This window comes from Synchiropus splendidus, chromosome 14 (genome assembly GCF_027744825.2).
Source record: "Synchiropus splendidus isolate RoL2022-P1 chromosome 14, RoL_Sspl_1.0, whole genome shotgun sequence".
Lineage (NCBI taxonomy): Eukaryota > Metazoa > Chordata > Actinopteri > Syngnathiformes > Callionymidae > Synchiropus > Synchiropus splendidus.
Window position 1 is genome coordinate 19,210,881 of NC_071347.1, and position 21,458 is coordinate 19,232,338.

Below are 21,458 nucleotides of genomic sequence, written 5' to 3' on the forward strand. Positions count from 1 at the left end.
ATAAATGAACTTTTGTTTTGAACAGTGATGATACATAGTGTAAAGAAACATATTTGGAATATTTCATGACTAAGTTATAATATTACTTGCCTGTTGGGAAATATTTCTAAAATATTTCCAAAAATATATATGTCTTGATGCCTCCATGTTTGAGTGTGACGCCAGCTATTTAGCCAACAGTTATGATACTCAACATCACAATGGTTGTTGATGGTCAGTTTGACTCGTGTGTGTGTGTGTGTGTGTGAGAGAGAGATTTAAGAGCCAACAGATTTTTTTTTTCCCCTTGAAAAAACAGGATTTACATCCTTCTCTAAAAATAAGCGGGTCGCTGAGATGGAAGGTCGCCGCCTTGTCACAGCGTTTCACATAAACACTGCTGTTGATTCTGACTACATGACAGTTGACAGCTGTACACTGCACCTATGTGGGAACGGCTCGCTTTCATATCTCCTGCTTTTGACCCGGCGTTCTAAAAATATTGTGTTTGTGTGTGTTAGCACTCAGGCAGAGAGAGAAGCGCTCAGCTGGTCCGGCGTGCGAGGCGAGGATGAAGGGCAGTAAATACTATCCGTCGCCTGAGTAAGAGTCCCGCCAGGAATTCACCGGCGAGTTCAGCAGATCGGATCCTTGCCGCGTCTCCAGTGAACGTGGTGCAGTCGTAATAGGGTCTTCTGTAAGCGAGTGATGTTGATCCTCGAACATATTAGCTGGAGTTTACAAGATCTTAGTCTGATATGGCCACTCCAGCAGCTCCTGGGTTTTTACTAGGGACCGGTCTTTTGGTAAAGCTGTGGGACAGATGTCTTGGGGAAAAACGTACGGGCTGTGCTTGATGGTACTATGGCAGTGTTTGCCCATTGTTTGCGTTGTCCAGCTCAGTGTTTCCAGGTGTTCGGTAAAACCCAAAATGACACCATTAGCGAAGACGGAGCTGGTCGGGTTTCCTCCCCTGCCATCTTTGTTTTGGTACTTCCCGTGCGTGTGCGTCCAGAACGGGCTGTGCAGTGACGTCAAGCGTAGTTACAATTTTTTTTTTTCAAAATCGATTTCGTGAGTTTTTAAATCATCAAATCATTGCAAATGGAAATCGCAATTCTGGTGATATACTGTGCTGTGTCGGTGATATCATTCACCACCTTGATGTTCCTCTAGTTTAACTCTAAAAAATATTCAGAATCAGAATCAGAATCAGATTTATTGCCATGGTCAGTGGGGAGCCCACTAACTAGGAAAGTGTCTTGGAATAAAGTGCAACCAAGAACAAATAAAATAAAATAAATAGAATAACATAACAACAAAGCTGTTCACGAATTCAACAGTCTGACGGCCGAGGGGAAGAAGCTGTTCCTGTGACGGGAGGTTCTGGTCTGGATGGACCGTAGCCTCCTGCCAGAGGGAAGAGGAACAAACAGTCCATGTCCAGGGTGAGAAGGGTCGGCTCTGATCCGACCTGCACGTCTCTGGGTCCTGGAGACATACAGGTCCTGAAGAGGTGGCAGGCTGCAACCGATCACCAGAGAGAGTTCAGAGTTTAGTTGATGGCAAAATCATCCGTAACAAGTGGTTGCCAGTCTGTAATGGAGTCCTGTCCAGGCCTTGCCCCAAGTCGCTAGGTTTTCAACAAGAAATAGGTTTGAGAATTATCTCCTATCTTGGGTTGCTACGACACGTCTTGACTGAATCGATTTTTTTAAATAGCATTTTTAACCAGCTCCATTAATATCTAGATGTAAAGTTGATGTTCTTCTCTGAATGTGCTTCGATTGGGACGATATGCATTAACTGAAATGAATTTTATCGGCTCCGCGGGGTGGACGTCCTGAACCCCCCGCCGTCTCTTCCATAGGGAAATGCCGGTGTTTCTTCGGATGGCGAGTTCAGACAGTTCTTTCGAGAAGGAGCCAAAGTTATTTGCTGAACCTATTGACCTGGTGTGTGAGCGCAGTTACCACGCAGGCACATCAAGTCTTAAGAAGTGTTTTCACGGTGACAAAGTCGGCACCGTCACTCTGGACCCTGTTTTAAAACCAGAACAGATTATATCACGGTTCATCGTGAGTTAACTACAGCTGTAGAGCGATTAATCGCGATTAAATCACCGTCCACCGACAACCTTTTTCTCCTTGTCTAGTGGAATTTCTCCAGACACTCCAGTTTCCTCCCACAATCCAATCACATGCAGAGGCTAAGAGGCCAATTCCAGTGCGAGTTGGTCCATGTGGGTGATGCCCTGGTGACCTTTCCAGGGTGTCCCCCACCTCCCACTAGCTGGAATAGACTCAATCCCACCGTGACTGCAAGAATCGGATGAAGAATATTTTCCTTTCATTTCAATGTGAGGCGCATTACATAGCCACATCCTCCCGTGATATTTCAACACATAAAGGTCTGACTTGTGTTATTTAATTTGCCTTTAAATGCTTCCTCTTTTGCAAAGCCTCCACCTCCACTGAAATATATATTCTCTTCTGTTGTCTGTGTGATTTATTGAAGTCCTCCCACAAGTGGAAGCCCCCAGGATATTGCCTGGAATGGCCCTAAATTGGTTCATGATTGTGTGGTGTGGGCTGCCGCCGTCATGGCTGGAATATTATGCCCTGCTCTCTTTGGCATCTATATTAAATGGATCGGTGTTGTTTTCGTGGAGCGGCTGCCCGAGCTTGTTGATTCCTGAGCTCTGAGGTTGCGCTGGAAAGAGAAGCTTTCGGAGGGCGTGGAGGAGCAGGTGAGGTTCGGAGCTGGACGGCGAGTCACGTAGAGTCACGACGGCCACTGAGGCCAGTATCAGTTCTGGTCCTCCGTTATCCTCCGGGGGCAGCGGTGGACGCCCTGCGCTTCATCTCAATTGAATCCAACCCCACAGGGCCTGTTTACAAGGCATTTGCAAATCCACGAGGAGAGGCGAGAAGAATACCTTCATGCCTCCCCATCGCTCGGAAACTGATGAAACGGTTTGACAGGTTAATGCCTGAAGACGGTCGCTGCCTTTGTGGCTTAATCAATGGCCTAATGAACATGTATCAGCGGCGTATCGGCGATCTGTCACGCCTAATGTGGAGCAGTGGAAGGACAGCGTGAGCAAATGAAGTCAGAAACCGCTCTCCTCAGGGGAGGATGCATATTTGCACCGTGATTCTAGACAGCTGGACGAGTGACTAGAAGCTGCTACTGTTGCGACGTTTTATCTCATGTGCGGCGCTGCTGAGGGTGAAAAGTGGAAATGGAACCAGCAACAAGACTCCACAGGTATCGGTGACCCACAGTCCCTTCTGTTGGTGTCGACGAGTAACTCCGGATTCCTCCCACGGTCCGAAAACAAGCATTCTTAATAGAAGCAAGTCAAGGAATGAAGCGGTGACTGTAAAGGCGCCCAGTGTGGACTTTCCAGGGTGTCCCCTGCCTCTGGCCCCCAGTAACTGGGGTGTTGAATCAAGAAATTATTTATGACTCAATAGTTTCATAAACAAGATTCCAGCACTCCCATACTTACATACGTTATTCGTGATAATAACATCAAACTGTTATTCAGGGCTCGTGCACTAAGGTGATTCCTTCTCATGTATATACAATTATTATCGATAATTCGTCACAAGCCCACCTCCTCATGACAGTACAACACCTGTTGTTCAATACTGATAATAAACAGACAACTTACTATTTACGGGAAAATACTGCGTGTATGATAATGACTATCAGCTGTCGTAACGTAAGAGGCTGGTAACAGATGCACGACTGCTGTGGTGTTATTGAGAATAAACGTGTCAATACTGATGAAAGAAGTGATGCATAACTTGCCCCTTAAAACTGAAAGGAATGTGAGTGAGTTAATCTCAACTCTAATCCTGCTCACCACCTCATGTCTAAGAGTCAGTTTTTGTCCAAAAAGTTCTTTACTTTTGGATCAAAGTTCGTTCATATTCATATGAAGGCGCCAAGTCAGCACTGTTTTATGATTGAAATGTCAATGAATGTTGAAGCCCACAGGTGACTTGAATGAGTCGCTTCTATCAGGTGACATGTTCTGTACGATACATACATTTGACAAATCCACCCAGGCGCATCAAGTTTTAAGAAGTCTTTTCATGGTGACAAAGTCGGCATCGTCACTCTGGACCCTGTTTTAAAAAGTTGTCTGAACAGAACAGATTATTTCGTGGTTCATCGTGAGTTAACTACAGCTGTCGAGCAATAAATCGCGATTAAATTAGCATCCACCGACAACCTTTTTAATGTCAATAAAAGCTGTGAGGAGCTGATGATTCAAGTTCCGAACATTGCAGAGTTTGTTTCATGAGTCAGTCTCCATGCTGGAGCCCGTTTTCCAAACTAGTTTGGAAGTGATCCTTGTGCATTTTTAAGTCGACCTTTCTACGGTGCAGACAGCACCGCTGCACCCGCGGCTTATAGACCACTGCGGCTCATGTGTGAACAATGTCTATTGTCTTTCTTAAATTTAGTGGGTGTCGCTAATATACGGGTGCCCTCTATAGTCCGGAAATTACGGACTATATATATATATATATATATATATATATATATATATATATATATATATATATATGCATGTATGCCCTCGATATGTACTTATCTTTCCGTGTCAACACGACCTCAGAGGTTGGTAACTGTTGAGGACAGCGATGTCGTGGGCCACGTTCTCTCTCACTGAACTGTTCCACTGTCCACTGCGGCGGCGAGGTGCCTTCCCCGTGTGAGGCCGGGACGTGACTCATCTGCCGAAGAGCTTTGCCGTCGACAGCGTGGTGAAAAGTGCAATGGCTGACATCACATTATTTTGAATGGTTTACCAGAGTGGATGTAATTTGTATCCAGGGCACGCTCCATTTGATGCTATCAGCCGCAGAATGATATTTTGTTCATTAGCCGCCGCGCTATATGAGACCGGTGTTGACACAACGTGACTTAATGTGTTTAGTGTCTCGAATGGATGATAGAGGTTCTAATGAAACATTGTCACGGGAATATTTGTGTCACAGGCTGCTGACTTCTCATTTCCTGGCTTCCAATGGACTTTTGCATTGAATTACACATTCTGCCGCTGGTCACCGTGGACGTCTGCACCTGGCTAGAGAGTCCTAATCCTTCAGTATCAATCTGTTGGTGGTGCAGCATTTGAAGGGGAAACAGAAGCCCGCAAATTCATATGGATTCTCATGTGTAATAACCTATTGAAACCATATCTGACTTCAAAAGTGAGGTTGATTTAGACCTCCTGGTGGCCACGAATGGAATAAAAATATTTGAGCTACAATAACAACTACAAGCTTGAGCTCTTCTTCATCTAAAACCTAAAAGACAGAAAAGAAATTCCCAACATTTTACTTATGAATCAATCCAAAACAGCTATGTGTTTGGATCACAGTTATTTTTCTGTCATTCACATACCATTTTTCAGTTGTTACCATTTTAATTCTGATCGCTGAAACATGTTTCTGGTGTGAGCGGTAACGTCGCACAGGTCTCTGCAGAGACTGGAGTGTAAACATGGTGCCTCTGCAGGGCTGGTCAGGCTTGAGCAACCTGCTGATAACAACAAAGCTGAAACTCTTCCCCGGTCACATTTGCATCTGTTAGACATGAATGACGTAACAATAGCTTTTTAATCACTGTCACGATGCATCTTCTCCTCCAGCTCACTGGAAGACCTTGGTCACAATAGTGGTCACAGCGCCCCTTGTGTTTGTGGAGTGTAACTGCAGGCCAGAATGCTGTAATTCAGCCACCCACAAGTCGGTGCTTACGCCTTTGTGTTGCTGCTATTGTGTGTTGAATAGTTTGTAAATTTATTGATTTTTTTAATCTTAAAAAGGGGAAACTCCTGTCAGGAAGAAATGTGAGGGAGAAAAAAAATCATACAGATACACAACTGAAAACATTCACAGCAACTCTGTATGTTCAACTCAGGGCTCATGGGGCGAAATACGGCCGTCATTTTTTTTTTTTGTTGATATATTTCTTGATGTATTTTTTTAATTATATTGTTATTTTAGATTACTACTTCATGTTAAGAAAAGTGTTTATTTCAGTCTCATGCACTGACACGTTGAGTTTCCATCTTTTGTTTGTTTGTTGTTTTTGTTTTGTTTTGTTTTGTTTTTGAGGGGTTCGGCCATGATTTTTAGATGAATTGGGTTTTCTTGTGTATTTGAGTAGTAATAACTGTATAACAACCGTTGTTTGTGTCACAAGGTGGTGTTTATAAATGAGAGACACATTCTCACTACATTATTTTCCAGTATATAAAAGAGAACCTGACATGATGTTGTGTGGGTCGTGTCAGTGATCGAGTCACAATCATAAAAGAAATAGATTTTCCTGACAATGGAGGCAAAAAAACTGACCTCCACATGAATACAAATGTAGTCATACGCAGAGACGTCTGTCTAGCACTGTTTAAAACATGATAAAAATATATTTAAAATATTTTCCTAATGATTTTTAGATGAAAAAAATGCACCGGTGAAGATGATGCCGTGTGATGTTGGTCTTGAGACAAGATGTTATGAGCTCCAGCTTATTCATGGAAATGCCAAATGCTCTGTGGTTATTGGCCAAGGCTGGATTGCACTAAAACCAGAATATTGTATCAGAGAGAGGCAGCTGGTTAGGAGTCAGAACAGATTATCATACGAGGATGAGCGGGGAGGGGGAGGAGAGAGAGAGAGGGGGAGAGCCAGGAATGGAGAGGCAGCGAGAGAGAGAGACATGCGGGATGGAGATGAGGGCGAGGAACTCATCGCAGAGTCGCTGTGGGGTGGAGGGGATCATCTACCCCCAGTTCGTGCCACTATCTCCCCTCATTCACCTGTCAAAGGAGTGTGTGAGGCCCGTCGGAGAGTGTGTGTGTGTGTGTCGGATGGAAGGGAGCAGGAGTCTTGGAGGACAGGGGACGGAGCTGAGGGTTACGCTCCCCGAAACAGCTCCGTATTTGCGAGTTTCACGTGAAAGTGCGAATTTTGCAGACGTTACTGTGGGAATGTGAATCCATTTATGATAAACTGTTGCCATTACAATAGCGGCATTTGGGGAAATATGTTCAGTCGATCGCCGTGCAGTTTTTGATCATCCGCTTTGATTTTCGTCTGCGTCCAACATACCTCGGCGTTTGGCAAACGTCGGTTCAGTTTGGCAGAAACTGTTCTCCGACGCGTGTTCCTACAACAATAGCTCATTCATTCTGTTTCTCTGTCAGTCGCGAGCGCTGGGCGCTGATCACAGGGAGAAGGTTGGCAAAGATGGCTGTCAGTGGAGTAGCTTGGTCATCTGAGACTCAGAGTAGAGCCACGCTAATAAATAGCTGGGCATTTCATGAGGGACTAAAAAACAATAACTTTGGAGCAGGAATTCCTCGTGATATCTGTTCCAAACTGCTCAGCCGAAGTGGGATTTGTTTACGTTAAGGCCGTACGTAACTCGATCCGATCTCATCCCTGTCTTCTTCTATGTCGAGTTCTGGCCACAAATTCACCTCTTGACTGTAAATAAGTGAGTCACCACAGCTTAACCCGACGTCGACGTATCGATAGCATTGCACTTGTCTCATTCTGAATTGAATAATTGAATGAGCAGCAGAAGCCATTCTCTTCTTTTGACGTTATGTCAGCGCCTCAGCGTGAACCACTGCAAACACGACTGTCATCCATTTTGTCATGTGATGATGACAGTTGTTTCAGCACAAGCTAGATCCTGGTGGCGGGAAAATCATCCTTCGATGACATCAGAGCACTTGACTCACAAAGGCTATAAAACAGATCTGTGCAAAGCGTGGCCCGGGGGCCATATGCGGCCCGGTGCCTGTATTTTTGTGGCCCTTTTAACGTCAGACTATAACTATAGCTTATATGTTGTAATTTTTCTGCCTTTTTTTTTGTTCTTTCTCCTTTAGTCACCACCACCACTTCAGCAGTAACTATAGCATGTCTTTCAAGACTAATATTTTCTTCTTTTCCTTGGCCGTTTTTGTGTGTTTTCATCAAAATGCAATGAAGGAACATTGAAATATATATTTTTAAATGAATTGCCTTTTTATCCTGAACCTCTGGGTCGTAGTTATGTTGATTTATATTCAAATGAAGTGCATATAAAATGAGATATTTCATTAGTTTTCAGCGCATATTTACACTTTTTAATATCCTTATTACATTTAGTGTTTTTAGGTCAACTTGCCCTTGTTAGTTCAGGATATATTTTGGATATTTTTCCGTATGTTTTGTAGTCATCGCTGTCTTTCTTTTCATGATGGCCCCTCACAACAGTTTCTAATGTGGCCCTTCAGGAAATGTTATCGCCCACCTCTGCTATAAAAGTTCACCATAGACGACATGAATTTAAAGGGGACGAGTGTTCAGTCATCTGTGGCTCTGAAGAAGAACATTTTGAGCTTGAAATAAAAGGCAGGGTAAATAACCTGCCTCCGAATCTGCCTCCCTTTGTTCCCCCCTTTCTCTCCCCATGTAAAACCATACCCTTGACTTGCAGCATTTTTTTTTTTTCTTCCTTAAAGCATGAAAACAGCGGTCTGCACGGACCGGTTCTGACTCCCTCCTTGCACCGAAAGATAAGCCTCGGAATAAGATAGCGAGCGTGTGCTGTGTCTAGCAGCCCGGCGAAGGAGACTCGTGTGTCTGCAGTCAGTGGGAAGAGGGCCAGCTCCCCTGCCTGAGCTCTCAGCGCCCCCACTGGCTGCACGCTGTGCCAATCAAAGGCTGGTGGGAGGGGAGCAGCCAGACATCAACGCTGATGTCACAGTCACATGGATTCTGGTGTGGTCATGCTCGGAGGCTGAGAGGCAGAGCTGTGCTGGCCAGCTGCTGCTGAGACAGCAGTGGAGGGCTTTGCGCTGGTGATAGTTCTTCTCTTATGGACTCGACGCTCAATGATGTATTTTGTGATTTCAGCTATGAAAGGTAAGAGAACATGCATGCGGGAGTAACAAGTCGGGAAGTGCAGCCTTTGCTATTCAGAGCCTGCCAACTCTTTGCATTTCATTTGCATGAGACGCTTGAGAGGGACGGGGACGGAGGGATGGAGAGGGCGCCGTGCTGAATTCATCCATCTGAAGACGGGACCGCCTCACTTATTCATGTTGTTTGAGGACAAGAGTCTTATCCGTACTTTTTTCATCCTTTAGGATCAGAATTATTGGAGGAAAATCGCATGAATTGTCTTCAGGATATGGATTTTTTTTTCAAAGTTCGGCTGCTCTAAAGGGTATCAGAGGTCACACCGAGGGGCGGGGGGCGGGGGGAGGGTCCCTGTCGCTACTCCTTTTCGCACAGTTCTTAATCCTGTTGTTCCAGTCCAGAGGACGTGTCTGTTCCGCGGGAGAATGTGCGTGGCAGCGTTGTGAGTCGCAGATTCTTTGACGTGATAGAGGTGCGTGCGTGTGTATGTGTGTTCATAATTGAGCGTGTTGTGTTCCACTGACCTATTTTTTTGGGGGGGGGGGCAGCCGGGTTTACATGTGCGGCCGCGCTAGGTCCTCCCAGACTCTGATGATGATCCTCTCCAAATTCCAACTTTTCCGCCCCCCTCCGCGCGCACGCACATCAGAGCCGACCGATCCGGAGAGTGCTGTCATCCACGTCTCTCATGCATGCTTCCACACGCACGCACGCTAAATCATGTGTTCACCCCGGCAGATGGGGGATCCCAACATATGTGCGCACATGCACTCCTGATACAATTAAACACGGGCTGCCATCCTGGATGAGCCGCCGAGAGTTTCAACCGTCATCCGGCTTGGCGTTTGCTCTTTCCTTGCTTTTACACCTGCCAGCTGATGTTAGAAACAAGGCAGGAGAAACACCGCTCCTCTCCGACAGGAAACCATGACCCTGTCTTTCTAATCAGAATCCCACTGTATATTAAGAAGCAAGGGTCGAGATGGCGCCCCGATATGAGGCCACCTTCCACCCTCAATAGGACGGCGGGTGTTTCATAAAAAGGAGAGAGGAGGAGAGCTTTTCCTGCCTCCGAATAAAAGCAGGTTATCAGCGGCTCATCCACTGTGCTGCAGCAACTTCTGTCACAAGACGCCGCCTCCTTCCCGGAGACGCCACCGTAGCCCACTACAGCCAGCCTCTTCCGTGTGGCTTTGTGTCTCCGCCGCCGCCGCCGCCTCCTCCGCCTCCCTCTCCAGCACGCCGCTGCCTCTCAAGGAGCTAATTACCTGTAATGGAAACATCCCTCTCATTAGCCCATGCAAATGAGTCGGCCTACTCAGCACAATTAAAAAAATTCCAGTTACATAATTAAAGAAAGTTGTTTGAAGTGTGGGGCGACAGGAAAAGGTAAAAAAGAAAAAGAAAGAAATAGAGTGGCCGCATGTGTAATTAACCTGGTATTAAAGAGAGCGGCCTGAGATCCCGGGAGCGGCGGCGGCGGCGGCGGCGGCGCGTGCAGACGCCACATAAATATGTGATTTAGCCCGAGTGCTCACTAGACTGGAAAGAATGATGTGGTGCTGCGGAGGGAGCCAAATGGCTCTTGATAGGTGCTTCAAGGCGACGCTAACAAGGCTGTAAATATTTGCCGTGGATTCGCCAGTCTTTGTCTATTTCTATCAGCGGCTGATTGAAACGCCGCCGAGCCGCGGGCCGCCGCACATTAAAGCAGAGGTTAACAAGATTGGCCATCATCCAGTTAGAGAGAGAGAGGGGACGCGAAGGGCCGAAGTAGAAACGGCCACAGATGAGGAGGGGAGCAAACGTAGCACCTGCGAGGGTTGAGCATGAAAGGCAGGGCTCTGCTGGAGAGGAGGCGCTGGGGCTGAAGGGACCGGCGGTGCGGAAGTGCGCCGGCGTCCCCAAGGGTCGGCGAAGTGTGCCAAGCGCCGGCGTCGAGGCGGACAACCTGGCCGAGCGGCTGTTTAATGAGATATCGACTGGCCATCGAAGCTATGGATCTTTGATTTGGCGGCTCTGAAGAGAGCAGGACTTTCTTCTGAGACTGTTTAATGAATCCGATGCACTTTCATCAGAAAAGCGTGTGAGAGAAAAGAAGTGTGGATTGAACTCGCTTTTTTTTTAATGTCCTGTCTGTTTTTAGACAAATACACGAAGTAAAGAGTACTTCATTCAGCCATCCTTTAAACTGCGTTTAGAATAAAAAAAAAAAACAAGTTACCTCTGTGAAATTACTTGAGTATATTTTGAGCTGAATGCTTGTACATGCATGTGTGTTCAACTGTGGGAGGAAACTGGAGCGTACACTGCACATGCAAAGTGCCATGATGTTGTTCTTCAAACGCAAAAGCCACAATTTATACATTATTTTTGTTCATAAAGTCTCCGTCAATGAGGTGAAAGTGAACTGTAAGTTCAACGGTGGCTTCAGGCTGTAACGTAGCAACGCACTGACCAGAGTCACGTGACTGCAGAGAGACTGAAGTCACGTAAGAGGATCACGCAGTCGCATTAGGACTCACACACACACACACACTAAGCTTCAGAGCTTCATGAATGTGTCGTTTTTTATGGTGTGAATCTGTCGTCCGTTGTGATACCATTGAGCCATGTGACCCATAAGGCGTTAGGTGAGGTGCCAGACTTGGTCGCCCGTTCCAAACCGCCTCCCTTTCATCAAGGACGGGGGTCACAAGGCGCAACGTGACGGAGGTTAAACCACTACACCCTGTGTTTCTAAGAATTCAGGCCACGTCATGTGACCTGCTGCTGCTCAGCCACTTCTGCTGTTGACCCCGGCCTGCCCCAGGTCACGGCCTTCCACTGCCTGTTCCCGGGCTTTTGCTCTGTAACGTGTGAGAGAGGGAGAGAGAATAACTTCCCACCCCGTGATGTCGCTTCTCAAAAAATGTTTGATATCTTTGTGTTCGCTCCGATTTGTTGCAGAGACAGAGGTTCAGTGTCAGACAGCAAATCTCTGCTGGTTAGACGCACTTTTGTTGTGGCAGCGAAAGAGTGAAGTTGTTTTGTGACATGAAATAGTGATGAATGATCATCTTGCATCTCTGCTCCCGCAGCCATCTTGTCAGTCTCACCTCCTGACAGTCCAGGTGACGCTCTCCCCAGCAGCAGCGGCTCCGCAGCCAGGTTACGGTTGATTCCCGTCTCTACTTCCGCACACTATACCTGCAGTCACTTATAGATCCTTTGAAGTGCGTCGCTGTCACGCGCCGTTTAGCTGCTCTCCTTCTGTGAATATATTCACACACTTTATTTTTATTCTCGGCGTCTTCTTCTCTAAATATAGATCTGTCAGCGTGCATATGTTTGCTGCCGTGATCTGTGGTTATTTAGGATCCTGGCGTGCTGTCACGGTGCCCCCCGGCGCGCTCGGGGAGGGGTTCAGAAGTGAGCAGTGTTTTCGGTTCCGCACCTCTGCCGGCCTCCGGAGGTCTGTCCGCTGGCCGTTTGAAGCGCCATCAAAGAGGAAATGGAGGAGAGAAGGCATTATTGATTTTACGTTTTGTCTGACTCAAACCACGAGGACAGAGAAACATACGAGGAGTTCAAGGTGTTGCAGCTCGGTTCTTCTGAGCCAGGCCGGAGGGAGTCGGTGACCTGAGACTTCAGGCTCAAACTCCGGGGACGCGGATGCTCTTTTGACCTTCAGAGGTCAAACCAGAAGCGTCTCACACAGATGAGGCTTCCTTACTGCTCTCATTGGACGATATATATATATGTATACATATATATATATATATATAGAGAGAGAGAGAGAGAGTGGACAGAAAAATATATATGTCAAAAAAAATATATATATATATAAAAAAAAAATTGACATACATATATTTTTTTTTTCTGTCCTCTGCAACATTCCTATTTCTATTTTTAATATGACGTGATTTTGCTCTACTTTGTTTTAACGCATCTTAATTTTATCACAGTTTTAAGTAATTCATTTAATTGCTAACTCAGCACATTTAAATTTGAGCTTTTACTTCCTTCAATATATTTTTAACCCCTTCATTTTAGGGCTTATTGCTTATGTTTATTCCTCATGTTTATAAATATAATTCATATAAATTATTTTTGGCTCATAATTATTCATCTGAATATGAATACAAGGTGTTCTCGTACATATTTTCTGCATTAAAATAAATACATATTTTGCTAATGGTGTTTGTTTTAGTACTAATATTGCAGCATTTTTGCTTGAGTATTGCCCCGTTGTTTTCCCATCGCTCTTCTTCATATTATTTTTCATGATTGTTTCAATTCTTGCGTGGATCTCTATATTATGTTCAACCAGCTCAGACGTGTTAAGATTCCGACTGCACCACCGAACCCTGGTTTCCTTTGGAAGACCAATCTGCTTTGCTCTCATCGGTAACCAGATCCTGCCGCCCGCTGTGCCGGTGTCAGGCAAGAAGCCGAGCGGCGTCTCTGTGCTTCATCACCTTTATCCTCCTCCTGTGTCAGACATGATGAGAGTGGAGTGTGTTGCAGGAGTTAATTTGACCTCTGGTGACTGCAAAGTAGCTGTGAATGAGAGCAGCTCCGGCTGACTCAGCAGTATTTCAGATGTACTGCGATTGTTTTAGCAGTGAAATCCGCGGGTGACAAGGATGAATGTTGCAGTGAGAAATGACTTTTTATGACGTTTAATTAGCACACCGGCGCAGCGGAGTCAGAAAGAAGGAGGTCAGAGGTTGAGGCGCGACCCTCCCTCCGCTCCGCGAGGAATGCATCGGGGGACCTCAGCGGGGGATGAAAAATGAGAGCTAGATGGAATTTTGATGAGTTGAGGGAGTCGTAACAAAGGTCCTCACAACATGGCGCTTGATTATTAAAGGAGTGTTTTCGATTACGCTTCCCAGCAGAGGCCATTAGATGGTGCTACTGGATGGACAGCTTCATCTGCTCTCACAGCAAACCAGGGAGGCCCCCAGACCACTAGGGGGTGCTGAATAAATTGGTCAAGTCAGAGGTTTCATTGGTGATGAAAATCTACGAAGCAAAAACTGAATGTTTTTTGTTTTTATTTGCTCTATTTTATGCAATATAGCTAGCGCCGTCTCAGCGCGAGTGTTGCAGTAGAACCAAAACCCTGGGGGAAACGTTGGAGATGTACAGCTAGCTACATGGTGAACTTACCTTGATAAAGAGTCACACGTCGATAGCTGTCATTTGGTTTTAACGTTGAGCGCAGAAGCCTCTTGATTTGCGCTTTTGAAATGATCTTTTCTGATGACATCATTTACGTTACGTCCTGTGACGTTGCTCAAGATCAGAAATCGTACTCTGCGTCAGGGTCTGCACGATTACGACCACGATGATCACGGTTGTTTTACTCGAAATTATCGTCGCAATTATTCATGATGTAAAGGAAAATGCCTTCATTATTACTTAGAAAATAAAATGTCAGCATCTTTCAGTGCAAAAAGAAACTATAGATATTAATTCATTTCAAAATAAAATCACCGAAAATGTGGGTTTTCCTCATTGTAATAAATGTCCTATTACAGAATGAAGTCATGAACAATTGCAAATTATTTTTTATGTGAAGCAATAACATCCTGGTTCTCCATTTCTCCATATTTTAGACAAGTTTTTCTAAAAAAAAAACAGTACTTCAGTCAGTCATAGTTTACACACTGTATATTATTTTAAGTAAATAAAATGAGTAATTATTTCTGTTAAATTACTAAACATGAATTTAAAACATGTACCTGCATGTGCTTCAAACTCAACCATGGGAGGAAACTAGAGTACTAGAGTGCACCACTCAAGCAAAGTGTGAGTCTGCTATGCATCATATCAAAAAACTATTTATTTTATATATTTATTTTTATGTAGTGACCATCTTTAAGATCAAAACAAGTTGTTGCTTTAGCTTGTAACGTAATGAAATAAAATGAGGCTGGAATTTTTGATTTCCAAGGACCCGTGTAATAAATGTGTATTTATGTGTAATAAATGTGTAATAATAAATGTATTACAACGTGAGATCATGAACATCTTTCATGCTGGCAAAAACATGAATATTTCCTGGCAGTCTGAAGCCTGCGTATGTAGAGACTGAAGACATTCGGTATCGTTTGATCGTGGCTGCCAAAATCGTAATCGCGACAACGAAAATGTGAGTGACTGCATTTGTACTGATGATAATGTATGCAAAACTGCCACAAAGCCCACTTGAGAAGTGGCCCAGAGTCAGGGACAGACCTCACAACTCAAACCTCTTCTAATGATAAGAGTGTTGTTCTTCTCAGCGCGGGTGGAGCGTAACATCTTCACCGTAAGCTACGTGAAGGAGCGACTCCCAGAGGAGCCGGCGGAAGTCTAACAACACCCTCTCAAGGTTACAGGCGTGAGGCGCTCCCGTCCTGGCTCAGATGAATTAAAAAAGGAATCCCATCATCATAAATAACAAAGCCAAACAGCCTTGCTGGAGCTTCAGAGTGGTTTTTATGCCCGTGCATACATTTGAAATAAAAGAAATGCTGCTTCAGAGCTAATTACAAAGATGAAAGGGAGCGTAATGTGCAAGGCAATGAACTTTGTTTCAAGGCGCGGCACGTGGCTTATTCAGGGACATGGCGCGTTAATGGAGCCCACTTTAAACTTCTGGAGTGTTCACATTTGCAACTTTGCTCTCGTCGTGGCGAGAGGCAGGAACGCTGTGAAGAAGCCCATTGTGCGACTCAGGTGTCGGAGACAAAGAGGTGGCGGCGCCGGGAGAGATCATTGACCTGTCTGACAAGTGTGAGATACCTGATTGCTGATGATGAGTTTGTTCTCCATCACGCTGAGGCGTTTCCCCGTCATCCATCCCCGACTGATGAAGGATGCCGCGGAAAGTCTCTAGTAATCTTGAGTGCAGCTGGCAATCACCCAGCTCTGACTCTTGAGGAGGAATTTTTGGGCTTGCTCTGTTGTTTTCAAGTTTTTTGGCGTGTTGTTGTCTGCGTTTCCCCTGGGCTTCTTCTTTCTGGATGAGAGCGTTCTCCGAGTGCTGAGCGCAGGTCCTTGTCAGACGCGGCTCAGCCTGGTCCGGCAGCGTCAGCTTTGACTCTCCAGATTTGCTTATGATAGCCGTCTCACAGGAGCTTCATTTGGGCAAAATGGGTCTTTATTCCGGGTGTAGCGAGGGAACAAGGCGCTCGCACGGGAGACAGAGCTTCGCTGGAACGGAGTGGAAAAGAGGTGCTTAAAATGTATCCTCGTGTAAACTTTTAAAGGTTTAGAGGATTGCTGTCAGTTTTTCGGTTAAAGACTAGTACGGCTGCTTGGTTCGCCTGCAGGGGTCTGTCGCAGAGCTGCAAATCAGCAGCTGTCGTCTCCAAGTTTTGTTTTTGTCAATAGTTGGAGGGGATGGGAAGGCGGTCTTATTCCAAGTGTGTGCTGATGGGTATTTTCGAGCTTTTAATGTGTGACTCGGGGCAACAGACAAGTTTGCCCAAACAGAGCATTCTCAATTACTATCAAAGCTCTGCAGCCCTCCGCTAATGACTTCACACTGTCAAGTACATCACACACACTTGTTTTACTATTCTTAGGCTGAGCAGGCAGGCGGAGATTTGCACGTTGTTCAGCTGCGACCGTGATACGCCTCGGCTGAGTCTATGCGCTAGCGTCGGGATGCTGAGGTTCGGGTGAGGAGGTTTGGTGTCTCAGACGACTGGCTGGATCAGGGCAGCGCCAATGACGTTTCCCAGGGGCCCACTTTAGAAACTCAGTCTGTTGTGAGGGGCCTTCGAGCCAAAAGACAGAAGGTCGGAAGAGAACCAGTCTTGACTTTTCCCGAAAAAAATACTGAAAGAAACTTCATAATAACTGAATAACGGAACTCGAATTTGCGTATTCCAGTCGGACAACAAGGGTCGCGTGAGGACAGCTTGGATTGGGGGCAGATTTACTTCTCATGAAGTGTCACCTATTCACTAAATGACAAAGACATCCCCCCTGTTTCTCTATCACTTCTGGACTGTCTGTGTTCCGTTCCTTTTTTTTTCTTTATTATCTTTTTTTATAAAATATCATATATGTTGGCTCATATTGCAGCCCTTCCCCTAGTTGAGGAGTGGAGAGTATATAAAGATCTTTTTAGGGCAGCGATGCCTCAAAGGATTAAACCAATCACGACGTCCGTTAGAGTTACTCTTAGAACTGAAGTTACATCCATTTTATTCCTTTGTATTTTCCTTTGTAGCTTTGCTTTGATGTCATGAGCGCTGCGTACATTCAGGCATAGGGCCAAACTTTGCCGTACTCTGTACTGGGTTATGAGGGTTATTATTATTAATTACTGGGTTATTATATTAAAACCTGTCACTTCTTTTCTAAAGAAAAGAAAGATGGTGTGGATTGGTGGATCAGAGTCACTTGTTGGAGGTCAAATAAGAACAAAGAGAAGTACATGTCAGTGAACCGATTATGACCCTTCTTTCTTCTACTTTAGTTTTTAGAAGAGTCATCTTATTTCACATACATGCAGTCGCCTTTCATCCTTTTTATTGCACAGTGTTGAGGGATTGGTTTCTTAAAATGCAGTTTTACTTTCTAAGTAGGACGTCAGGCTTGAGTGACTGAAGTGAAGCCAGAATCGCAGTTATCTGTTCTAGAATCAGTTCTGTCAAAGAGTAAAACGGCTCAGATCACTCAACGCATATTTACTATCGTTTTCTTGGCAAAGCAGATTTGCGTCGGCAGAATACAATAAGCGAACTGCTAAACTGAGACATTACAGGTTGACTTCTTCAGATTTTTGTTGGTGGTGGCCTTTTTTGAAATCTGTCCCGGTTCGACCGGAAATAAGCAAACAAAGTCAGACTTGTGCTTCATCGCTGAAAGCTAATTTTAGCGTCTCTGTGGTTAGCGTCTTTGAATTCCTCTCCGACGGCATCAACTTTTCAGCTCTCTTGTCATGTTTCATTCTTCAGTCTTTCATTTTGGGCCACCAGAGTGAAAACAATAAAAAATAAAAAGTTTGGCGGTTTCACACGCTGTAAAGAACGTACATACATACATACCTCATTGGACGGAGCTCCATTCAGCAGCCTTGTTGCGGCGCCACGCTTCAATTGTCACTCTGGATAAAGGCCAGGTAAAGGGGGATTTTCTCGAGCTGGATCGGTGCGGCACGCGCTTCTCCAAATGAGCATGATCAGAGTGAAACTATAGCAGGTTTGAAATACCTTGAGTGAGTAAGTGAGTTGTGTTTTTGATCTTTTGACACGTGTTTACATCGGCCCGTCGCGCTTTGATCTCAGCATGGCTGTGTTTTTTCTTTCTCTTGATGTGGGATTATTCTAATTTATACATTTGGGAGTTTTCTTTTTCCTAGACCTCAGCAAACTTGAGTAAACACGATATGCAAAGTCGACGAACATTGTCTTCATTTGCGCGCGCTCATTAGCGAGCGCTGAGCTCATTCATTACAGGCTTTGGTATTTAAGGAGATGGACACGGTGCGAATAATGTATGCCTTTCTTTTCTCCTGCAGCCTGTGAGAGGCGTGTGTGATCAATTCCTCCTTGAGAAGCAGCGCTTTGAAGCGCGCGCCGGTACAGTATTTATTAGAGGAGGTGCAGGCGCAGGTTGCAGGCCTTGTAAATACTGTACAAACGTTGCAGCATGGTTCATCAAGTTCATGCGGAGAGGCTGAAACATTGATGATGGTTGACGGTTCGAACCCAGCGTGAGGCAACTCTCTTTCGCTCTGGTTTCCTCCCCAGCTCCCCAAAAGTGCTGATGACTTTTAATAAGAGCTTTCCAGGGTGTCCCTGCTTCCTGCCCGGAGTAGCTGGAAGAGGCTCCGCCTCCATTTGACTCTGAAACAGCCGTGTCTCAAATGTTGTTGAGGTTAGTTCAGACTCTAAATAAGAAGGTGCCTGAAGTAATGGTACTATAGTGTAGTTAAAATAATATTTCTGACTGTTTTGCAGATGTATTAACAGTTTTTTTTATTTAAGTAGCAGCAGGTGATGTTTCTTCTTTTCAACTTTAGTCTCTTTACTATTACTTATTATTTATTATTATTATTTATTATTATATTTATTATTGCAGTTTTGTGATTTTTTTTTTAGTTATTTTTCTTTACATTTACTTCAGGTCACCTGCAAACAATTGAAATGGCCTCAATGAATGATCATATTTTCAGTAGTAATTTTATTTTTTGTATTTTTTTGTCTTTTCTTCAAAAATACAATTTGATTTTTCTCATTTATTTATCTAAAATATTTCTATATTTTTCCACAGTATTATGAGAAAGTGTTGTCAAATATATTTAGTCAGGATTTACGGATGAAAAAACATTAAATATAAATCTTCTCAAACTCTGTTATATAAAGAATATCAAATCTAATAATCATTTAATTTATACAGAATTTTTACATTTCACTTTTATTTTGATTTTTTTTGTATAAAGTGTCTAACTTTCAGGGTTACTAAATAGTATGAAGTTAAAATTGAAATTGAATTGAAACTCAATAATTTCATGGCTATATCTATTCATCCTGACACATTATTGCGTTAAATGTGTGTGAAACGCTGTGAATCATCCTTTGTTTTCGTCACTAAACGTAAGAATCAACTCCAATTTCTCCATAAATATTTGCAGGACTGAGAGACTTTCCGGCAGGATTACATAGAGAGGAGCACTTGTACGTTTGTTTCTCTCCGGCGGTGAATGTTATCCATAGGCAACAGATATTTTATGGCTCTTATGGTCGCAAGACAGATGCGATGTCACAACAGCGGATCCCTCGAGCAACCTCAAAGCCTGCAATGATGAGGGGTTTATTTTTGAACTACAGGAAAGGCTTTCTGCAGATTAATTCCCATGTATGGTTCCCATTGTGGGAGAAACAAATTGGGCTTTACGGAATTAGCGCTTGTGTGTGTGCGCGCCGCATAAATCTCAAATCTATTCTTGAAACCTACGATTGTGTTTAATGTGATTGGATGCCAGTGCACCGCCTTGGAGAAGCCTCTCCTGACTGGATTAGAGTCCAGTCATGAAGGCTCCCTCATTCTTCATTGACCATGGAATCTGATGTTTACATGTGTACGCCGGTGCTTGGAGAGTATTTGCTGAAGGTCATCGGGGATCACAGTGTGCCATTAATAATTCTCCAAATCATCCAACATCTCCATCTGTTCCGTCGCATCCGTCTCGCCACTTCAAAGACGGCAACCGCGGGTTAGCGCTAAACCTGCGCCCCAGCGGCGGTGTCGGGGGCGGGGAAGCGCGTCTGACGGTCGGGTCACGGTGCGGGCTCGACGCTTCATTTCTCTTCATGATCATGAGCTCCGAGGTGAAAAGGACACTTCTCGGGATCCTACAGCGCAGCATACAAATGCTATTGATGGGTAGTAACACTTCAAATGGTATGAGAGTACTTCCAAGTTAGTTCATTAATATCTAGCTATGCTGCTAGTGACAATTTAATTCTGGTGGAAGTAGGGACCCAGTTCACAAACTAGCAGAAGATGCATCAGCTATGTGGCGCCCCATGTTCTTCGATACGCTTTCTTGGTTTCTTGTTTTTCTGTGTCCATGCTAATGCTTGTTATGTGCTTGCGTCATGTGAATGTGTTTGCAACACAGCACAGCAAAAGGTGAGTGGCACCAAAATCCAACCTACAATGTGATGTCGGAACCTTTTCGTAGACGAGGACCTACTATCGGGATTTGTCCGATACAAAGTGTACTTCTATATTTAAGACAAAGCCAAGTTTACATTGTGGAACCAATGTTTTTCGACGCTGTGGCTCTGAAATTCTGGAGAAAGAGTAAACTCCAGCGACATGAGGAACTTGTTTTGGGCATTTTATTCATGATGTTTATTACGGTTACGAACAAAATGGTTTCAAACGATGTTAGTGTCGCTGGTCACACGCTGCCATGCCTTCTTTGCATCAGTATTGCTGTTCACCAATATATCCACCAGGGGGAGCAGCCAAGAGACAAAGGTTTATACAATGACAAACTCCAAAACAAAGACGGCGACTGTGGAAGAAGTATCGATCATGTAGCTCAAACAAGGAAATGGAGGCAGCGTTGTAGGAGGTGAGGCCGTGAAATATGTCGCGACTGGAGGACGGAGAATTTCCGGCATTGTTACGTCTTCTTCATGTCTCAATAGAGCTGCGTGTCGGGTAGTAACAGCAACTCTGCCCCACATGGTTTCCGGTGGTACTGCTTCATTTGGTCAGCATCTGTAAACTTTGTGGAAACGTGCTGAAATACGGAGGAAATGAACGCAGAGCATGGACAGAAGTTTCTGTCCGGATCTGGATGTACAATACGTAACGTTGTGCATAAAGGGACCTTATGGCTCAGCTCTTAATTGAGTTACAGACTGTTTTGCTTTCTCTCATTTGTAGCGTTGTCATCAAGACGGGAGTCCGAGTCAAGACAGAGACCAATGAGGGGGTCAAGCCCAAACTGAATACTGAATGCAAAAGCATCAGTCTATTAGTCATATAGACACACATGTATTCCTTGCTGTAAAAGAAGTATTTTTC

The 21,458-nt window shown here is 44.6% G+C and overlaps 1 protein-coding gene across 3 annotated transcripts in view; it reads left to right on the plus strand.

Moving 5' to 3' along the window:
- roraa (RAR-related orphan receptor A, paralog a) overlaps window positions 1–21,458 on the plus strand; it is a 253,210-nt gene that overhangs the window by 186,501 nt on the left and 45,251 nt on the right. Inside the window, exon 1 of one of the 3 annotated variants that reach the window (XM_053886588.1) lies at window positions 6,744–8,927. The exons of the other annotated variants lie outside the window; for them this stretch is intronic. Within the exon in view, the coding sequence (XP_053742563.1) occupies window positions 8,897–8,927 (31 nt within the window). The 5' untranslated portion in view covers window positions 6,744–8,896. Of the gene's footprint in view, window positions 1–6,743; window positions 8,928–21,458 lie in introns of those variants that run through there. 3 annotated transcript variants of the gene reach the window in all.